General features: G+C 42.4%; 1 protein-coding gene across 1 annotated transcript in view; it reads right to left on the bottom strand.

Annotated features, from left to right (window-relative positions):
- The window catches only part of LOC136864323 (serine-rich adhesin for platelets), a 600,697-nt gene that overhangs the window by 107,674 nt on the left and 472,273 nt on the right, over positions 1 to 20,750 (bottom strand). Inside the window, exon 5 of the mRNA XM_067141153.2 lies at positions 723 to 925. Within this exon, the coding sequence (XP_066997254.2) occupies positions 723 to 925 (203 nt within the window). The remainder of the gene's footprint in view (positions 1 to 722; positions 926 to 20,750) is intronic.

Below are 20,750 nucleotides of genomic sequence, written 5' to 3'. Positions count from 1 at the left end.
AAGAGTGTTTAAAGGGAATCGAATAGGCAGATTTACTGATAAGTTAAGCTCTCTTAGGGCAAAATTACACCATTCCGGCATTTTAGAACCGACAGAGTAGTCGAAGAGGTGTTATATATTATTATTATTATTATTATTATTATTATTATTATTATTATTATTATTATTATTATTATTATTATTATTATTATTATTATTATCACCAAGCGAGTTGGCCGTGCAGTTATGGGCGCGCAGCTTTGAGCTCTGAAGATGGTTTTCCATTGTTTCCCATTTTCACACCAGGATGTAGCGTACCTTAATTCAGGCTACGGCCACTTCCTTCCCAGTCCTAGTCCTTTCCCTTCCCATCGTCGCCATAAAACCTATCTGTGGCTGTGTGACGTAAAGCCAATTTAAAGTAAGTATTATTATTATTATCCACTTTGTGAATATATATATGAAAAATGAAATTGCAGGAATTTGAAATACATAAATGGCTAACTATATATAAACCCAGAAATGTGACTATTTAGTTATTATAATAAGTGAAAGAAATGCATAAGATAAATTTGAATCTCAGTATGAATTACCGTACGTTTATTTTACGATGTGTTAGACATTGAAGTAAATGTTCTCGAGTTAGCACGCCTAAGGGCCATGGCACTCCACTTAAGCCAATGGTGGCTTGTTCACTATCGTCGTACCGTAAAAGGAAAGAGAAGAAAAGATAAGTTATTCACCTGAGAATCCGTGGATGAGCGTTTCCGTCGGTCCGGACATGCCGCCGGTACGTATGAGTGGAATGGTGGGTTGAACCACTCCAAGGGCTGAAGAGGCACGGGCTGGCAGGAAACAGCAGCCAATAGTGGAGGTCCATGGGGAGCTGGACCCACTACTACCGTCACGTTTCCTGTGTATGGGTCGTACAGCTCGTAGCTGCCTCCTGGACAAACAACACACACATCAGACAATTGCATTTTGCTTTTGTAAAGGGATGGATAGGGGTGACTCCCCAACATATTTTTCATGGGTTAGCCAAAGTCTACAACACTTGTGCTCAGTGTCAGCAAGAGGTTGGAGGTTTCTTCCTCATCAAAATAGGCTAAATAATATGCAGACATGGAAATACATATTATGCAGCTAAACATCTAGTTTGATATAAAATTGTTTGTATAGTGTGATTTATAAAAATCGGGTAGTTTTCAAAACGACCCCATTTCCGTCTGATAGGAAACAGGAAGATGCGGTTGATTTCTAAAGTGAAGAAACCCTGGGAGGTTCACTTACCAACATGCTGCCAACAATGTGCAACTTATTCTTTGTCAGATTTCAATCGTTTCCTCAATTCTGTTTGTTGCTGGCTTGCGTGTCCTTTTACCGCACACTTGTTCAAGATGCAGTACACACTTGTCTCAGAGCGTGTCTTCAGTTACACATTCCTGCATTACGAAATCCGTCGTAGCCATACAAAGGACGTTCCTATACAAGAGAGGCTTGATACTGCAAGCATCGCACATCTAGTTCTGCAGACGTGGCTCAGATTCTCTTGGTTCGGTCTCCTACGAAATCGTTACGGTACGTCGCGTCGTTTGTCTCAGGAGGTGGCATATTCGTATTCCATATATCAAGGAGCGACCAAGATAAAGAAACTGCGGGAATACGAGATGACTGCCATTCACGAGTTGCAGGAGCAGGACAAGGAAACACGACTCAGTTACTGCACGTGGTTCTTTGATTTTACTGTATGACTACCGGACATTCACAGATGAGGCTTCGTTACATGTGACTGTTACGTGAACTACCAAAATACCCGCATTTGGGCCACACATAACACACACGGTGTCCATACAAGACCCCTGCAACCACAGAAGATCGGACTTTAGTGTAGAGGATCAGCAAACCGAATAATAGGTTCATTCTTTTTCTCGGATACGGTGAACACAGACCGGTACAAGTACATTTGTCGAGCAACTAGACGACAATGTGTTAACTCTTGGTTATTTTCAGCAGGACTTGCGACACGTCAATTGAGTATCTCGCTCTGATCTGCAGCTTCTTTGAGAACAGAGTGATTTCTAAGAATTTGTGGCCGCCAAGATCACCGGACTTAACGACATCAGATTATTTATCTCAAGGATAAAATGTATCCAAATCGAAATTGAGGACTTGAAGACGAACATCATGATTGAAATCAATGGAATAGACGAGGAAATTTTGTAGTGAACAGCCGGAAGCATGGAGCGCAGGTATGGCTGTGTCTACAGGAAGATCACATCTGTTGTGATAATGAGTGAATCTCCCACAAGTTCTCCATATTTGGAAAGTAATTGCATCTTCCTCTCTGCTACCAGATAGAAATGGGGTCAATTTGAATATTTCTTGTTAATGGTCAGCTCCTCATAGATAAGTTATATTACGATGTAAATAATAACACAATAGAACAAGTATTTCCACAAGATGATAACGTTTAGAAACAGCGGGAGATGTACGTAATGGTGCGTAGTAATGCCGGAATAAAAGAGGTCATAAACCGGCTAAAGTTGCTTTTTCACATCTAACTAGTTGGCTGCAGAACGTTGGAATGCATCGCAAAGGAAAGGAAACTTTTTTTTTTTTTTGCTATTTGCTTTACGTCGCACCGACACAGATAGGTCTTATGGCGACGATGGGACAGGAAAGGCATATGAGTGGGAAGGAAGGGGCCGAAGGTACAGCCCCAGCATTTGCCTGGTGTGAAAATGGGAAACCACGGAAAACCATCTTCAGGGCTGCAGACAGTGGGGTTCGAATCCACTATCTCCCGGATGCAAGCTCACAGTTGCGCAACCCTAACCGCACGGCTAACTCGCCCGGTGGAAAGGAAACTACTGTGGAAACAAGACAGATTATAGTTTTATTATATCCAGATTAGCGGCTAGTGATGATTTCATAATTATTGTCATTGGTTATACGTCCCACTAAGTACATATTTATGGTTCTTGGCAGTGATGATTTCAGCATACTTAAAATATGGTACCAACGGTAAACTCTTTGAGTATTCGCGTTTTTGAAGGGGACAGAGGTAAAAAACAGTCAGTCCAATTCTAACAGAACGCCAAGTATTTACCTTGCAGTGGCTTATAATTTCGTGTTTTGATATTAATCAAAGTAGGTGTTAATCACGCCAACGCACTTTTCAAAAGTAACAACTCCGAATGCAGAAACACTTCAGGTATTTGCTCTCACACCCTCCACCCGCGATTTTAAATGCATCTGGTCTATTTATCGACCAGGAGTAGTAACACACCTGAACAAAATAACTGCTGCTCAACAGCCTTAAAACAATCTGAAAAAAGTATTTTTAAATCTTAATTATATTTATCAATGCAGATACTTTACTAATGTTAATATTTTCCGTCAGCTTTGCTGGAAAGTTAGCAATCCTACAAATGGAATTCAGTAAATAATTTAGATCGCGAGTTCTTTAGTCTTATTTTGTGGTGATATGAGCACAGCTGTGGCACAGTGGGTAGATGAAGGATTGTTAGCTCTTGTGTTATTTACTAATGGCCAGTATAAGGACTGCGGTGACTACAGGCAGCACCATTGCTATTTGAGGGTTGGTATCTGTAGTTGTAATATGTTTATGTTCAACAGTGTTGTTCTGCGAAGCCAAGAACCTAAGAGACTTGTGTGACTGTTACGTGAATTTGGAGAACACACCCAAGAACATCGGAAAAGTAAGTTTTCAAATCATACGTTGGTGTTCACGTTCGCGCTTAAGTGCTCCTATTGCATAATCGGTTGCTGTTTACGCAAACCGAAATTGCAGACCGGCTGATATTAGTCACCCCCGGTGGTCTTACAACTGGAGCAAATTCGCACCAGTATGATTGGTTTCATCACAGACAAAAGTCAATCAAATAAAACTGTGTGGAAATGTTTGATGAAAGTAGGAGACTCTTTCAGATGCTATGTGTATAATTAAACGCATCAGAAATAATTTCCACGACAAAATCCAAGTCTACTACAATAATGGAGTTGCGGACTTAAAATTCTATCAACGGGTTCTTGAAATGGATAAATCTGCAGGGTTGAAAGTTTGCCACAAACTAACGCCTGCACATATAGACAATACTTCATATCAGCGCATGAACGTGACACTTGGTTTTCAGTTATGTAGCAATTCTGTTGCAAATTGTATACAGTTTCTTAGACAGGGAAACTCAGAGGGATTTGAAAACCATGAACTGACAGAAACATTCACTCGGGAATAAAATTTCCTAATAGGTGTATTATATACTTCTACACCAGCAGGGGCTCTTTATAAACATTCAATAGGGCATGAAGCCTTAATTAAATTAATTTAATTTAATTTCGTGGGGCTATTTCTAGCCGAGTGCAGCCCTTGTAGGGCAGACCCTCCGATGAGGGTGGGCGGCATCTGCCATGTGTAGGTAACTGCGTGTTATTGTGGTGGAGGATAGTGTTATGTGTGGTGTGTGAGTTGCAGGGATGTTGGGGACAGCACAAACAGCCAGCCCCCGGGCCATTGGAATTAACCAATGAAGGATAAAATCCCCGACCCGGCCGGGAATCGAACCCGGGACCCTCTGAACCGAAGGACAGTTCGTTGACCATTCAACCAACGAGTCGGACCTTAATTAAATGAAGAGATAACTTCGGTGGAAACAATCGCAGTTATTATTCAGAAACAACTCTTGAATACTTAAGAGTAACAATTAAGAGCATCATACAGCTGTGCAAGTATCTATGGAACAGGGGATTCCGACATGTGCTCACACCAAAATGGAATCAAGATCCGATAGAATGGCACCTCTGTTTTCCCACTGTGGGGGGAGCGGTAGATTAACACCCAGGAGGCGACTAGAAGGGGGACCAGAGGCTCTAAACTTGGGAGCGTGGGTTGGCGACCTAGCTGAGTCTCGCATTGCATCCACTTACTTGTGCCAGTCTCGTAGCTTTTATCTCTCTTATCTGACCTCCCTTAGTCAACTCTTATTCTCTTCAGAGCCAGACAGTACTAGGTTTCCGAGGCCTAGAGAGTAAGAGACACTTCCCTTCCATTATACCGTCATTATTTGAAGGACTGGACCTTACCTTCTGATTCGTGTTAATGCAGGGTGGTTACCTAGATGCACACTTCAGTATGTTACGCTCATCACCCTTCAAGAATAGATGTTGCTGTCAAATAATGTCCCACGGTTCCCCAAGCTTGCTTCCACTTACTTGTACCCTGCCATCAGGTAGTAATTGTGAGTCAATCAAATGAGAACGCTGCCTAGAATACAGAAGAGACAAATAAGGCTGTTCAAGCAGAAGCACAGAATAAAATAAGGAAAGCATTAGACTTTACTCAGAATATGAATGACCTCTTATCGAAACGAGAGAACATTTTAGGCCTTCTTAACACTGACAGCCACAGTCTTGCAAAGGAGTGTTTGATTTATTATCTAGAAGGGTATAGGGACTATAGCAAGAAATCCAGCCAATTGTCAACAGCCTTGAAGATGGCTTTCCGTGGTTTCTCATTTTCACACCAGAAAAATGCTGGGGCTGTACCTTAATTAAGGCCACGGTCACTTCCTTACCCCTCCTAGCCCTTTCCTCTCCCATCGTCGCCATAAGACATCTGTGTCGGTGCGACGCAAAGCAAATTTTAAACAAAAAACTTAAAAATTATCCAACAAAGATAGCACTTTCCTTACCCATCCTTCGAGAGCCATTTTTAATGTGTTCGTGCAAGTAGAAAGTGTACTGGAACAAAAACTCTCCTCAGAACATAGTCTATAGGCCGATATATTTTACGACTCTTTGGACAGTTCACACAATATCACAATTAATTCCAAAGAATTAGGGTGCTGTGATGACCTTGCCGAGACATCAACCCTCAATTTGCTTTACAATATATGAAGGGTCGATTTTATTTTGTAACAAGACACATTACAAAAGGAGTGAAATGAAATGGCGTATGGCTTTTAGTGCCGGCACTGTCCGAGGACAAGTTCGGCTCGCCAGATGCAGGTCTTTTTTTATTTAACGTCCGTAAGCGACCTGCACGTCGTGATGAGGATGAAATGATGATGAAGACGACACATACACCCAGTGCCCGTGCCAGCGAAATTAACCAATGATGGTTAAAATTCATGACCCTGTCGGGAATCGAACAAGGGACCGCTGTGACCAAAGGCCAGCACGCTAACCATTTAGCCAAGGAGCCGGACTACAAAAGAAGTGAAATCATTTAAGGCCATAAAATCTACCCGGAAGCTATCTAAACTATGTGACAACTGACAGCTGAAATGGAGAGCAAAGATTTAATTTTGTGCAAGCAATATTTATTTTTCTCGTTTGCTGACTTGTAAGCTCAAGCTCTATTAGCGGAGGAAGAGCTGCCTAGCGAAGGGAGTGATGAACTAGGGAAGAGAACACACTTATACTGCTGATGATGGCAGGCAAAGCTTCATTGCGAAATTTCCTGCCAGTGGTGTAGGGACTGCGGTTGTGAGAGGAGCTGAAGAGTTTGAGGGACAAAATTAGGATTCTCACGGAGGTCAGGAAGGAAGGTAGGTAGGTATAGGATACGATAGGTGAACAAGAGGGATGAGAAGGAAAGGCGGAAGTTGTAGAAGACAGGTGGGCTAATGTTTTAAGGGGAAGGAAATTAAGGCCAAAGGGACGGAATTCAGGAAACGTATCGGTGAGAAATTTGCATGAGTAACTACAGTTTATTTTGTTGCTATTTGCTTTACGTCGCACCGACACAGATACGGTATGTCTTATGGCGACGATGGGACAGGAAAGGCCTAGGAATGGGAAGGAAGTGGCCGTGGCCTTAATTAAGGTACAGCCCCAGCATTTGCCTGGTGTGAAAATGGGAAACCATGGAAAACCATCCTCAGGGCTGTGGACAGTGGGGTTCGAACCCACTATCTCCCGGTTACGGGATACTGGCCGCGCTTAAGCGACTGCAGCTATCGAGCTCGGTAAACTACAGTTAGAACAGCAAAGCGGAGGAAGGGAGATGTAGGACGAAAGGGAAACATACAGTAGAGTGTAGGGAAAGGGAGGTGGAACAGGGTCATGGGAGGGAGAAAAGGAGACGGAAGTAGGTTCTAGAGCCGTCAGGAAAGATAGGTGAGACCAGGAGAGGAAGGTAGGGGTGGAGAGGGGAGGGGAGGGAATCAGATGAGGTGGATAAGGTTGAGGCTCTAGCCATGGGGGCGATATTGGGGATATGGGGAAAGTGTGTGGAGGAAGGGGAATCAGGGTCGAAAGTTACGGCAGATGTTGAGGAAAGTAGAAGGGAAGGAGGAGGGTAAAGAGAAGGTGGTAGTTTTTCACGTTGATACCAACAATGTAAGGCAAGCAGCGATAGGGATCTACATAACTGAGGATGTATGGAAACTGGTTAATGCAGCACGGGATAAATTTAAGGAAGCGAAGATTGTTATCAGTGGAATACTGTGTAGGAAGGATACTGACTGGAAGGTGATCGGCGATTTAAATGAGACAATGGAGTGTGTATGTGGGGAACTGGGAGTGAGATTTATAGATGCCAATGGGCGCGTAGGAGATAGAGATCTGCGCTCAGATAGCATTCGCTTGAACCGAAGTTGTAAGTATAAGTTAAGAGGTTTGTCAGAAGGGTTATAGTTAGGTACATTCAGGGAAAGGGGTGGGCTAGGGAGCGGTGGTAAGGGTACAGGGATCTTGAAGTCAAGTAAAGATGACAAAGATGTTAGTGTTAAACTATAGAAGTACTGTAAATAAAGACAAATTAAGTATTTTAATACATATAGATTTAGCAGATATAGCAATAAGAGTTGATAATAGCTGAGAAGTAGTTCTATGGGTGTGAAACATTTCTCACGGAACTGGGGTGTTTACCATAGAACCAGAATAGGAATGGTACGAGGGGGAGTATTCATTCTGGTGAAGTAAGAATTTGTAAGCTACGGAAAAGTTAAGAACGAAAAGCAAGAAATTCTAGGTACAAGGTTCACCTCTAAGGATAAAAGGCAATTAAATTGACGGTTTTGGGGTGTACAGACCTGGAAAGGGTATCGCTGACACTGATGCGGAATTATTTGATAACATAATCAGCTATGTGGAAAACGACATGGAAATGAATGTGATTGTAACGGGAGGTCATAGTTTAAAAAATGTCAATTGGGAATGCAATGCAAACAGCAGGAAGCATTTACAGTAAGATACAAAAGTTCAAAACTAGAAAAGCAGCTGGAATTTATAAGCTTTCTGGGGATATACTAAATTCAGTGGGTTGGTATACAGTACCACATCTGAAGTACTTATAACTGTTTGCATGAAGAAGTTATACCAAATTAATGGAGAGTTGCTATAGTAGCCCCTGTGTATAAAGGTTGTTGTTGTTGTTGTTGATGATGATGATGATAATAATAATAATAATAATAATAATAATAATAATAATAATAATTATTATTATTATTATTATTATTATTATTATGATAATGATGATGATGATGATGATGATGATGATGATGCTTGTTGTTTAAATGGGCCTAACATCTACGTCCTCGGCCTCTACGTATAAAGGAGAAATATAAACATAAAGCTGACGTTTGAAGGCCAGTCAGCTTGACATGTGCTGCATGTAGGCTTCGGAAAAGCATTCTTTCTGATTATATTAGGCACGTTTACAAAATTACTAACTGGTTTGATAGAAAGCAGTTCGGGTTTATGAAATGTTATTCCACTGAAACTCAACTTGTAAGATCCAGAAAGATGACCTATCTAAGACTTCTGGTAGTGTAGATCATGGGGGACAACTGACAATAAAGTGTGAATGAATTCGTCTGTATATTTCAAGAAAACAGAAGCCAGAGAATATTTTAATTTCGTGTGGCTGTTTCTAGCCTGGTGCAGCCTTGGTAAGGCAGACCCTCCGACGAGTGTGAGAGGCTTCTGCCGTGTATAGGAAACTGTGTGTTATTGTGGTGGAGGATAGTGTTGTGTGAGAGTTACAGGGATGTTCGGCACAGTACAAACACCCAGTCCCTGAACCAAGGGAATTGACCACTTCAGGTTAAAATATCCGACCCGGCCGGGAATCGAACCCGAGGCCCTCTGAATCCAAGAGCACTACGCTGACCATTCAGTCAAAGAGCCGGAGTGTGGTACGCGGGCTTCAGTGGCCGACATCTTAGTCGGAGGCCTTGCTTTCGATTCTCGGTCAAGTTAGGTATTTTTACCTAGATCTGAAGATAATCCGACGTCCACGAGGTTTATGTGATTACAAATGAGGAGCTATCTGACGGTGAGATAGCGGCCCCGGTCTAGAAAGCCAAAAATATTGGCAGAGAGGATTCATCGTGCCGACCACACGACACCTCGTAATCTGCAGACCTTCGGAATGAGCAGCGGTCACTTGGTAGGCCAAGGCCCTGCGGAGCTGTTGCGCCATAGGGTTTGGTTTGGGCTTTAGTGACCAAAGATAATGGGTTCAGCATGTTAACAGATTCGTTAACAACTCTTATCTTTCATACCTAGATGGCTGTGAATGGTTATTATTTCCAGTGGCATTTCTATTAAATATAAAATGACTTAAATGAGCTTGATATCTTCCTTTTTTTTTTTGCTAGTTGCTTTACGTTGCACCGACACAGATAGGTTTTATGGGGACGATGGGACAGGAAAGGCCTAGGAATGGGAAGAAAGCGGCCGTGGCCTTATGGTACAGCCCAAGCATTTGCCTGGTGTGAAAATGTGAAACTACGGAAAACCATATTCAGGGGTGCCGACAGTGGGGTTCGAACCCACTATCTCCCCGATGCGAGCTCATAGCTGAGCGCTCCTAACCGCACGGCCAACTCGCCCGGTAGCTTGATACCTAAATGCAGTTACTTTGTGAGGTTTGTTCGAATTGATTTCATTGTTACAGCTTACTAATCATTCCGCATCATTTTTACGGCGTTGCAGATGTATTGTTGGCAATAGGGCCTACTGTCTGTAGCCTATCAGTACTCACAGTGGCTGCCAGCTTGAGCAATGTGAGGGTTTTGCTGCTGTAACGCATGTAACATACTTTATAGCCAATACAATCGGGGAGAAATTAAGTAAGAAGTCCAAGCAAATTGTTTTGAACTTTTACAGTAGCTCACACCACGAGAATCCGGAGTGGACGGTAGAAGAAGTGGTGGAAATGACCGTGCACCTGACCGGCGTTTTTACGTACAGTATTTACTGTACACCGTTCGCGCGGAACCTGAAATGCACGGTAAAACCAAATGTCCAGTGAAAGGTCGACCGCCATGCAAAGGGAAGAGAGTTTGTGTGTCACAAGACTCTGATTTTATTCTAAGTGGTAAAATAATGGCATATGGCTTTTAGTACAGGGAGTGTCCGAGGACAAGTTCGGCTCGCCAGATGCAGGTCTTTTGATTTGACACCCGTAGGCGACCTGCGCGTCGTGATGGGGATGAAATGATGATGGAAGACGACACATACACCCAGCCCCCGTGGCAGCGAAATTAACCAATGATGGATAAAATGCCCGACCCTGCCGGGAATCGAACCCGGGACCACTGTGACCAAAGGCCAAATTGGTATTCGTAGGAAATTCTGTAGCTTCTTTCTTAGGAGCAAATTTCCGACTGTCAGGAAAGTAAGAATGAATCGCCGAGCGCTAGTTTCAGTGCTATAGAATAAATTGTTGTATATTAGCGACGGCACTCGTAAGTTAAAATATAATTTGTATTGAATACAGTGTGTCTTGAGGGAATTTATTTGTTTTCCTGTGGTAATATATCATAAATACTGTCCTGTAGTTGCTTATATAGTGTATGGCGTGAGTGTTTCTAACGACACGTACCCCTAATAGTCACTGAAAGTTTAATTTCAGTTTTACGAAAGTATCTTAATCAAGTAAATAAGCAATCAAAGCGGTAAGGGAAATGAATCTAAATGTAACTCAATCTTAGCTGAATGCCATATTTATAAGAGAGAAAACGTTTGTTACTATGTCCCTGCTCAATGTGAACTACACACTCGCTGTAAATAAAATAACACGGTATTGGTATAGGATGCACCTGTCTTGCAAAATATTTAGCGTACTTGAAAAATAAATAAATTGATAATAAATGAAATAAAATCATCATGAGTTTGCTTTCACTTTCCGAATGACAAGGCTACAAAGTGTCACTTTCCTGTAAACACATTTAAATTTGCAATCGAACTCGCAGGCAGGTTTTCAGATTGTTGAACAGTAAGAAACCACCACTGACAGTCATTGCTCGCGAGCAACATCTTATTATTTTTATGTCTTCACACTTTCTGTTTTTAAGTCCCCACGTGCCTCACATAAATCGCATTACGACATAGAAGGAAACCTTGCTTCTCTTGCGGGAAGAATAATTACATTTCATAAACTCCCTACTCCACTCTACAGCGGCCAGCAGCTGACCGCCTTGTCTAGGGGTTGCCTTGGTCAGCTCGCAAAAAGAACAGAAAATAATTTATATTCAGTTCCTTGCCTTCCCGTAGGCCAAGTTATTTTCACTTGATGTTTAGAATCGTCTCAAAGCCAAACCATTTGCATATGTGCTAGCGGCTTAAATGTAACAGAATCCTCATGATTAGATTTCCCTCTCCACTTGGAGTATATGGTCTCTAGACAACGACTGCGACCTAGTAGGTCGCTTCTTCGATTCCACAATCGCTTTCTTATGAAGGAGACATCTGGATTTTTATGGGTATTTTCTTTCAGGCGTGACGTTGTACTTTTGGTGTGTGTACTGTCTACGTCGTACGTGTGCTTGCTTTGTATTGTGTGTATTTAGTCCAACGTCCAACTCGTTGGCTGAATGGTCAGCGTACTGCCCTTCGGTTCAGAGGGTCCCGGGTACGATTCCCGGCCGGGTCGGGGATTTTAACCTTCATTCCAATGTCTCGGAGGCTGGCTGTTTGTGCTGTCCCCAACATCCCTGCAACTCACACACCACACAAAACACTATCCTCCACCACAATAACACGCAGTTTCCTACACATGGCAGATGCCGCCCACCCTCATCGGAGGGTCTGCCTTACAAGGGCTGCACTCGGCTAGAAACAGCCACACGAAATTATTATTATTATTATTATTATTATTATTATCTAGTCCAACTATGTCGTTGTCCTGAGTTCTGACCTTAGTGTTGATTGGAGCGGTCGGCCCGCGTATGGAAATTCATTGTAGTGTGTAAGATTTTAGAGGGTATAATTTGATTTATTAAAGTTAGACTGTTATTTATGGATAACTTACGGATTCCGTTCCGTCGCTGTAATGAACATTGTTTTAGGAGATCCGCTTATTGGACCAGATAAGTATTCATGAATACTATCAGTGCTATTCGTGCCACTCACACCGTAATGATGAAGTAATAGTCGACGATAAATAAAACTCATCCGAACCTCAATGAAAGACAAACAAACCCTTTTAAACATTTAATGTTTCGAAGACTTTTACTTAATTAGGGGCTTTGATCTCACATAGTTTTCGTTTCAACTTGAGTTGAGCTTTAGACACCAAGTTTCTTTTCATTTGATTACGGATTATGACCCGTGCTGTAAAGTATCTGTTCATATTTTTATCATCATCATCATCATCATCATCTGTTTACCCTCCAGGTTCGGTTTTTCCCTCGGACTTAGCGAGGGATCCCACCTCTACCGCCTCAAGGGCAGTGTCCTGGAGCTTCAGACTCTTGGTCGGGGGATACAACTGGGGAGTATGACAAGTACCTCGCCCAGGCGGCCTCACCTGCTATGCTGAACAGGGGCCTTGTGGAGGGATGGGAAGATTGGAAGGGATAGGCAAGGAAGAGGGAAGGAAGCGGCCGTGGCCTTAAGTTAGGTACCATCCCGGCATTCGCCTGGAGGAGAAGTGGGAAACCACGGAAAACCACTTCGAGGATGGCTGAGGTGGGAATCGAACCCACCTCTACTCAGTTGACCTCCCGAGGCTGAGTGGACCCCGTTCCAGCCCTCGTACCACTTTTAAAATTTCGTGGCAGAGCCGGGAATCGAACCCGGGCCTCTGGGGGTGGCAGCTAATCACGCTAACCACTACACCACAGAGGCGGACTCATATTTTTAACCATGTGTTATTGAATAAATTTAGGTGGTTTTCCTTGTAGTTGACGTTTCCCATTCACTACTTCGAGAACGCTTCTCCACTATTCCTCTTAGTTTGACCGAGCTCGATAGCTGCAGTCGCTTAAGTGCGGCCAGTATCCAGTATTCGGGAGATAGTAGGTTCGAACCCCACTGTCGACAGCCCTGAAAATGGTTTTCCGTGGTTTCCCCATTTTCACACCAGGCAAATGCTCGGGTTGTACCTTAATTAAGGCCACGGCCACTTACTTCCCACTCTTAGCCCTTTCCTGTCCCATCGTCGCCATAAGACGTATCTGTGTCGGTGCGACGTAAAGCAAGTAGCAAAGAAAGTCTCTTAGAGTTTGAATCACTCCAATTTTTTATTAGCGGACTGAGCGCACCCTGAAGATATTAATAGCTGAGGCATACACAGAGGACAGTGAGAAATGATGTACGATTCGAAGCCTGTGTAAGGTACACAATGGCTGCCTAACATGATGTAATTTACTGATGTAAGGGAAGTCGAATTCGAGATCAGTGGATAACCAGAAACTCTATAAAGATACATAAATGATTCCCAAATTTGGGGCTTATTTGATAATATCACTGGAGTACCACACCCCACACCGTAACGGTACAGTACCTCCTTATTGGACGAAATCAATACTTGCACTTATATACAGGCAAGGGAGCAACAAGGACTTTTTTTGCTAGTTGCTTTACGTCGCACCGACACATATAGGTCTTATGGCGACGATGGGATAGGAAAGGGCTGGGAGTGAGAAGGAAGCGGCCGTGGCCTTAATTAAGGTACAGCCCCAGCATTTTCCTGGTGTGAAAATGGGAAACCACGGAAAACCATCTTCAGGGCTGCCGACAGTGGGGTTCGAACCTACTATCTCCCGAATACTGGATACTGGCCTCACTTAAGCGACTGCAGCTATCGATCTCGGTGCAAAAAGGACTGCAACAACTATCGAAGTATTTCGTTGATCAGTATAACCAGGCAAGGTGTTTCAGACCACAGAGGGGCTGTCAAAATCAGATTTTCAGTATGCGCCAAATAATTAAAAAATGCTACGAAAGGAATAGAGAGTTATCTTTATGTTTCGTAGATCTAGAGAAGGCATATGACAGAGTACTGAGGATTAAATACAACTAAAGGCATGTATGCTGACAATTGGGCTACATTGAGAACTGAAGGTAGAATTAGTTTTTAGTTCAAGGTACTTACAGGGGTTAAATAAGGCTGTAATATTTCACATTTGTTGTTCATAGTTTGCATGGATCATCTACTGAAAGGTATGAAGTGGCAGGGAGTGATTCAGTTGGGTGGAAATGTAAAAAGCAATTTGGCTTAGGGGAACGACTTGGTCTTAATGGCACACTGTGTTGAGAGCCTGCAATATAACGTGTTGGGACTTGAAAATAGTTACAGTGAGTATTATATGAAAATTAGCCTTTCCAGTGCTAAAGCAAGGTCAGTAGGGAAGAAAGGTAAGAGGACTGAATGGCAGATTGGGAATACAAAACTGGAACAGGTAGATCGTTTCAAGTATTTAGACCTCAATGGCCACACTTCCTTAAATGAACTCAAAAGTTACGCTGGGGTCTGACGAACCCGAATATTTTACTGAATTCTAAACAACAAAAATAAAATTCACGGATACTTTAAGAGATTTAATAGAAATCTTCTTAGTGATTTTTACCTTTGTTTTTATAATGTAATGGCTATGCTGCGATTAAAAACTGTAAAACTGAAAGAATCTTAAATCTAATGAAGGATACTGCAAATATTACCAGTTTTTTTTTAAATTCTCCCCATTAATAATCAATTCCATGGTATCAAGACGTCAGATGGGCCCGAGGCTAAGTAACTACCATTATTCGGATGAGGTTCAACCATGCTTCATTCCCCGCTCACCTCAATAGGATTGGAGTTCTCCAATCAGCACAATATCCGTGTAGCGCAAGAAACGCGGGAGATGTGAACCACATTATCTACGAGTGCAGTAGAACTGTATCCTTTCGCAGAGAATTGTTCGCTACTCTTGTGCACCTTCGGGTTCCCTTACCCACAAATATTCAGCTATTACTGGCAAATGGAGACTTACGTGTGTACAGTGCAATTGCAACATTCTTCACAAAAACTGGTGTTAATATCTAAAGTGTAAATGTCTTTATTTCAAGGGTGTTTTGCTTCCTTTTTGCTCTGATCTAGGTCATTTCTGTTATTTTGTATGTCTTTTAACTTGTTGTCCCTTTTTATTTCTCTTTTCTGTAACAATTTTTATCATTGTACATTATTGATGGCCAAATGTCCTATGGACGAAGGTCAAAATAAAGAAAAAAATAATCAATTCACTTATGTGCACTATGGCAACAATCACCACTGGACAAGTAAAAGTAACAATGAGGGGAATTATGTCATAACATATTGTTACAGGGGTGTTCGATTCATTGCATTCAAAGCATTACACTGATCATTGTTCATCGCTTGACACTCTCTGGCAAGATGAACACATGAGTTTTGTCTTCTGATCCTTTGCCCGGGGACAGAAGGAGTACATCTGCTTACGAGATAGTGCCTCACTTGATGGAAGTTTGTGATCAACTTTCAAAATAACCGAACAGACATTCAGGCGTTCTTTTAGGAAAAGTTCAATCACTCCCATAGAAAGGTTCTTTAACAGCTCTCTTTTTACCATTGGACTGTTCTCACTGTTCAGGAGATATAAAATAGCGGCGTTGGTGCCACATTGATCCAGCAATACCAGGCTCAACATAATAAATAGGCTCAACCAGAAGAGGTACGCTGGGGTCTGACCTACCACGCGTTCGATTCAGCTCCCTACTGACTGGAACGCAGAGAAACAATGGAGCTGCTGGACTGACCGTGTCTCCACAGCGCTACCATCTTAATGTACGTAGAATGGTCTTCGTGCTGTCCAATTTGTTATGAAAACAAACATCGCCACGATATAACGTACCCCATTATGGCTGTGGAGATGTGCATTCTCCCACGATTGTTGTATAGTGAGATTGAATCAAGGTGCAGTAAAACTAACGCCGTGAGCTCGCAGTTGCGATCAACAGTATTCTGTAAGGAAGAACTCAACTCCCGAAAGAAACTATATGAACGCCCGTCTGTTTTCAGATAAACTTTGTTGAACGGGAGTGAAAGTTGCGTGGCATCAGGATATCTTATTCACAATTTAGAAGTAACAGACATGAAAGTAGTCAGAATAATCGCTGGTACAAACAGGTCGGAACAGTGGCAGGAGGGTACTCAGAATGAGAAGTATGCATAAACCGGCTTCGGTGTTGGGGTCATGTGAGGCCAATGGATAAGTTACCTAGGAGAATAAAGGACTCTGATATGGACGGTAAGAGAAGTGGAGGGAGACCAAGATGCTGGTTAGACTTAGTTTCTAATTATTTAAAGATAAGAGGTATGGAACTAGTCCAACTCCTTGAGTGAAAGGTCAGTCTAGAGGCCTTTGGTTCAGAGGGTCCCAAGTTCGATTCCCGGCTGGGTCGGGGATTTTAATCGCGAGTGATTAATTCTTCTGGCTCGGGGACTGGGTGTTTGTGTTTTCCCAACACTCTCCTCTTCATATTCAGACAACACACTACATTACAACCACAAAAACACGCAATAGTGATTACATCCCTCCCTATAGGTTTAGCGTCAGGAAGGGCATCCGGACATAAGTCCGGCTCCATGGTTACATGGTTAGCGAGCTGGCATTTGGTCACAGGAGTCCCGGGTTCCATTCCCGGTAGGATCGGGATTTTTAACCATAATTGGTTAATTTCGCTGACACGGGGGCTGGGTGTATGTGTTGCGCGCAGGTCGCCTACGTGCGTCAAATCAAAAGACCTGCATCTGGCGAGCCGAACTTGTCCTCCGACACTCCCAGCATTAAAAGTCACACGCAATTTAATTTTTTTCCGGACATAAAACAGGATCAAAACCACATGTGCGACGCAGTTCGCGCCCGCGACACCACAGATGTGGGAAAAGCGGTAGAAGAAGAAGAACAAGAAGAAGAATTGTAGAACTAAACGAGGGCACAGAGCTAGTTATATATTAAGGATTGTGGAGGCGTTTAGTAAATTCACAAGGGGTCGCAGACTGTACGCTGAAAGGCATAGCATTCTATAATGAAGATGTATGTTATTTATTTAAGAGTGTAAAGGTAAGTGATATTCAGGTAAGAGGAGATAACGAGGAAGACATAGCAGATTATGAAGTACTTGACGGGTGTTAGGAAGGGAAGGGCAGAGTATGGGGTAGGGCTGTTTATCAGGAATACTATTGCACAAAACAGAGTTTCTGTTAGGCACATAAATGAGCGAATGATGTGAGTAGATTTGGCAGTTGGAGGAATTAGGACGAGAATTGTCACAGTGTATTCACCATGTGAGGGTGCAGATGAGGATGAAGTTGACAAGTTTTGTGAAGCATTGAGTGACATCGTAGTCGGGATCAACGGCAAGGATAGGATAATACTAATGGGCGATTACAATGCGATATTTGGAAATAGAACTGAAGGATACGGTGATTGGTAAATGTGGGGAAGATATGGAAGCTAATAAGAATGGGAAGCGTCTGTTGGACTTCTGTGCTAGTATGGGTTTAGCAGTTACGAATACATTCTTCCAGCATAAGGCTATTCACCGCTACACATGGGAGGCTAGGGGTACCAGATCCATAATAGACTATATCTTAACAGACTTCGAATTCAGGAAGTCTGTTAGGAATGTACGAGTTTTCCGGGGATTTTTCGATGATACAGCCCACTATCTGATCTGTAGTGAACTAAGTATCTCTAGGCCTAGGATAGAGAAAGTAAAATCTGTCTGCAGACGAATAAAGGTAGAAAATCTCCAGGACGAGGAAATTAGACAAAAGTACATGGATATGATTAGTGAGAAGTTTAGAAGAGTAGACAGTAAGCAGGTTCAGGGTATAGAAAGAGAATGGGTGGCATACAGGGATGTTGTAGTAGAAACAGCAAGGGACTGCCTAGGAACAACTGTGTGTAAAGATGGGAGAAAGCGAACGTCTTGGTGGAATGATGAAGTGAGAGCAGCTTGCAAACGTAAAAAGAAGGCTTATCACAAATGGCTACAAACAAGTGCCAATGTAGACAGGGATTTGTACGCAGATGAAAGAAACAGAGCGAAACAAATAGTTGTTGAATCCAAAAAGAAGTCGTGGGAAGATTTTGGTAATACCCTGGAAAGGCTATCTCAAGCAGCCGGGAAACCTTTCTGGACGGTAATAAAGAATCTTAGGAAGGGAGGGAAAAAGGAAATGAACAGTGTTTTGGGTAGTTCAGGTGAACTCATAATAGATCCCAAGGGATCACTGGAGAGGTGGAGGGAATATTTTGAACATCTTCTCAACGTAAAAGGAAATCTTCCTGGTGGTGTTGCGAACAGCCAAGCCCATGGGGAGAAGGAAAATGATGTTGGTGAAATTACGCTTGAGGAAGTGGAAATGATGGTAAATAAACTCCATTGTCATAAAGCAGCAGGAATAGATGAAATTAGACCTGAAATGGTGAAGTATAGTGGGAAGGCAGGGATGAAATGGCTTCATAGAGTAGTAAGATTAGCATGGAGTGTTGGTAAGGTACCTTCAGATTGGCCAAAGGCAGTAATTGTACCTATCTACAAGCAAGGGAACAGGAAGGATTGCAACAACTATAGAGGTATCTCATTGATTAGCATAATAGGCAAAGTATTCACTGGCAACTTGGAAGGGAGGATGCGATCAGTCGTTGAGCGGAAGTTGGATGAAAACCAGTGTGGTTTCAGACCACAGAAAGGCTGTTAGGATGAGATTTTCAGTATGCGCCAGGTAAATGAAAAATGCTACGAGAGGAATAGACAGCCGTGTTTATGTTTCGTAAATCTAGAGAAAGCATATGACAGGGTACCGAGGGACAAGATGTTCGCCATACTGGGGGACTATGGAATTAAAGGTAGATTATTAAAATCAATCAAAGGTATTTATGTTGACAATTGGGCTTCAGTGAGAGTTGACGGTAGAATGAGTTCTTGGTTCAGGGTATTTACAAGGGTTAGACAAGGCTGTAATCATTCACCTTTGCTGTTCGTAGTTTACATGGATCATCTGCTGAAAAGTATAAAGTGGCAGGGAGGGATACAGTTAGGTGGAAACGTAGTAAGCAGTCTGGCCTATTCTGATGACTTGGTCTTAATAGCAGATTGTGCCAAACACGTGCAGCCTAATATCCTGGAACTTGAAAATAGCTGCAATTAGTATGCTATGAAAATTAGCCTTTCGAAGACTAAATTGATGTCAGTAGGTAAGAAATTCAACAGAACTGAATGTCAGATTGGTGATACAAAGATGGAACAGGTAGATAATTCTAACTACTTAGGTTGTGTGCTCTCCCAGGATGGTAATATAGTAAGTGAGATTGAACCATGGCGTAGTAAATCTAATGCAGTGAGCTCGCAGTTGCGATCAACAGTGTTCTGTAAAAAGGAAGTCAGCTCCGGGACGAAACTATCTTTACATCGGTCTGTTTTCAGACCAACTTTGCTTTACGGGAGTGAAACCTGGGTGGACTCAGGATATCTTATTCATAAATTAGAAGTAACAGACATGAAAGTAGCGAGAATGATTGCTGGTACAAACAGTTGGGAGCAATGGCAGGAGGGTACTCGGAATGAGGAGATAAAGGCTAATTTAAGAATGAACTCGATGGATGAAGCTGTACACATAAACCGGCTTCGATGGTGGGGTCATGTGAGGCGAATGGAGGAGGATAGGTTACGTAGGAGGATAATTGTCTCTGTTATGGAGGGTAAGAGAAGTAGGGGGAGACCAAGACGACGATGGTTAGACTCAGTTTTTAACGATTTAAAGATAAGAGGTATAGAACTAAATATGGCCACAGCACTAGTTGTAAATAGAGTATTGTTTCGACATTTAGTAAATTCACAGAGGCTTGCAGACTGAACGCTGACAGGCATAACGGTCTACAATGATAATGTATTTATTTATTTATTTATTTATTTATTTATTTATTTATTTATTTATTTATTTATTTATTTATTTATTTATTTATTTATTTATTTATTTATTGTGTTTCAGACAGATACAAATGCAATAACTGGAAACACATAACATAAGTGTGGGCAGGATTAGGAAACGCTTCTGGGATCTGTTTCAGCTGATACCGTCAAAATAAGGAAACTGGTTGAGGCATGTGGGCTGTTCTCAATTTTCAACTGCCATAGGGACGAAGTTGTTGACTGGTCCACAGGAAGCTCTTCAGATGAACGGTGACGTCCACGAGTTTCACAACTTACTCTCTGTAACCGAGCTAATTGCCGTGAAACAAGAAACTCGGCCTACACAACCGAACGTGACTGGTCTCTCAACACATACAGTAGCACGAAGTGGAGGAGCATGCAGAACGAGAATTCTGCAGCTGTTTTGCGGGGGCACATTCGGATATTGAGTACAGGCCTAACAGCTGTACGAATACGGGAGTGAAGGCGTACATTTTGTACTGACAAGGAATCCACTTGAGTGCGAGGTCGCAAGTGCAATGTCTGGTTAGGGCCATTGGAAAGCGTGAGTACTAAGAATGGTGGCAGCAAATATT

This window comes from Anabrus simplex, chromosome 2 (assembly GCF_040414725.1).
Source record: "Anabrus simplex isolate iqAnaSimp1 chromosome 2, ASM4041472v1, whole genome shotgun sequence".
NCBI lineage: Eukaryota > Metazoa > Arthropoda > Insecta > Orthoptera > Tettigoniidae > Anabrus > Anabrus simplex.
Note: the sequence above shows the minus strand (reverse complement) of the source record. Positions and strands in the feature narration are given on the sequence as shown.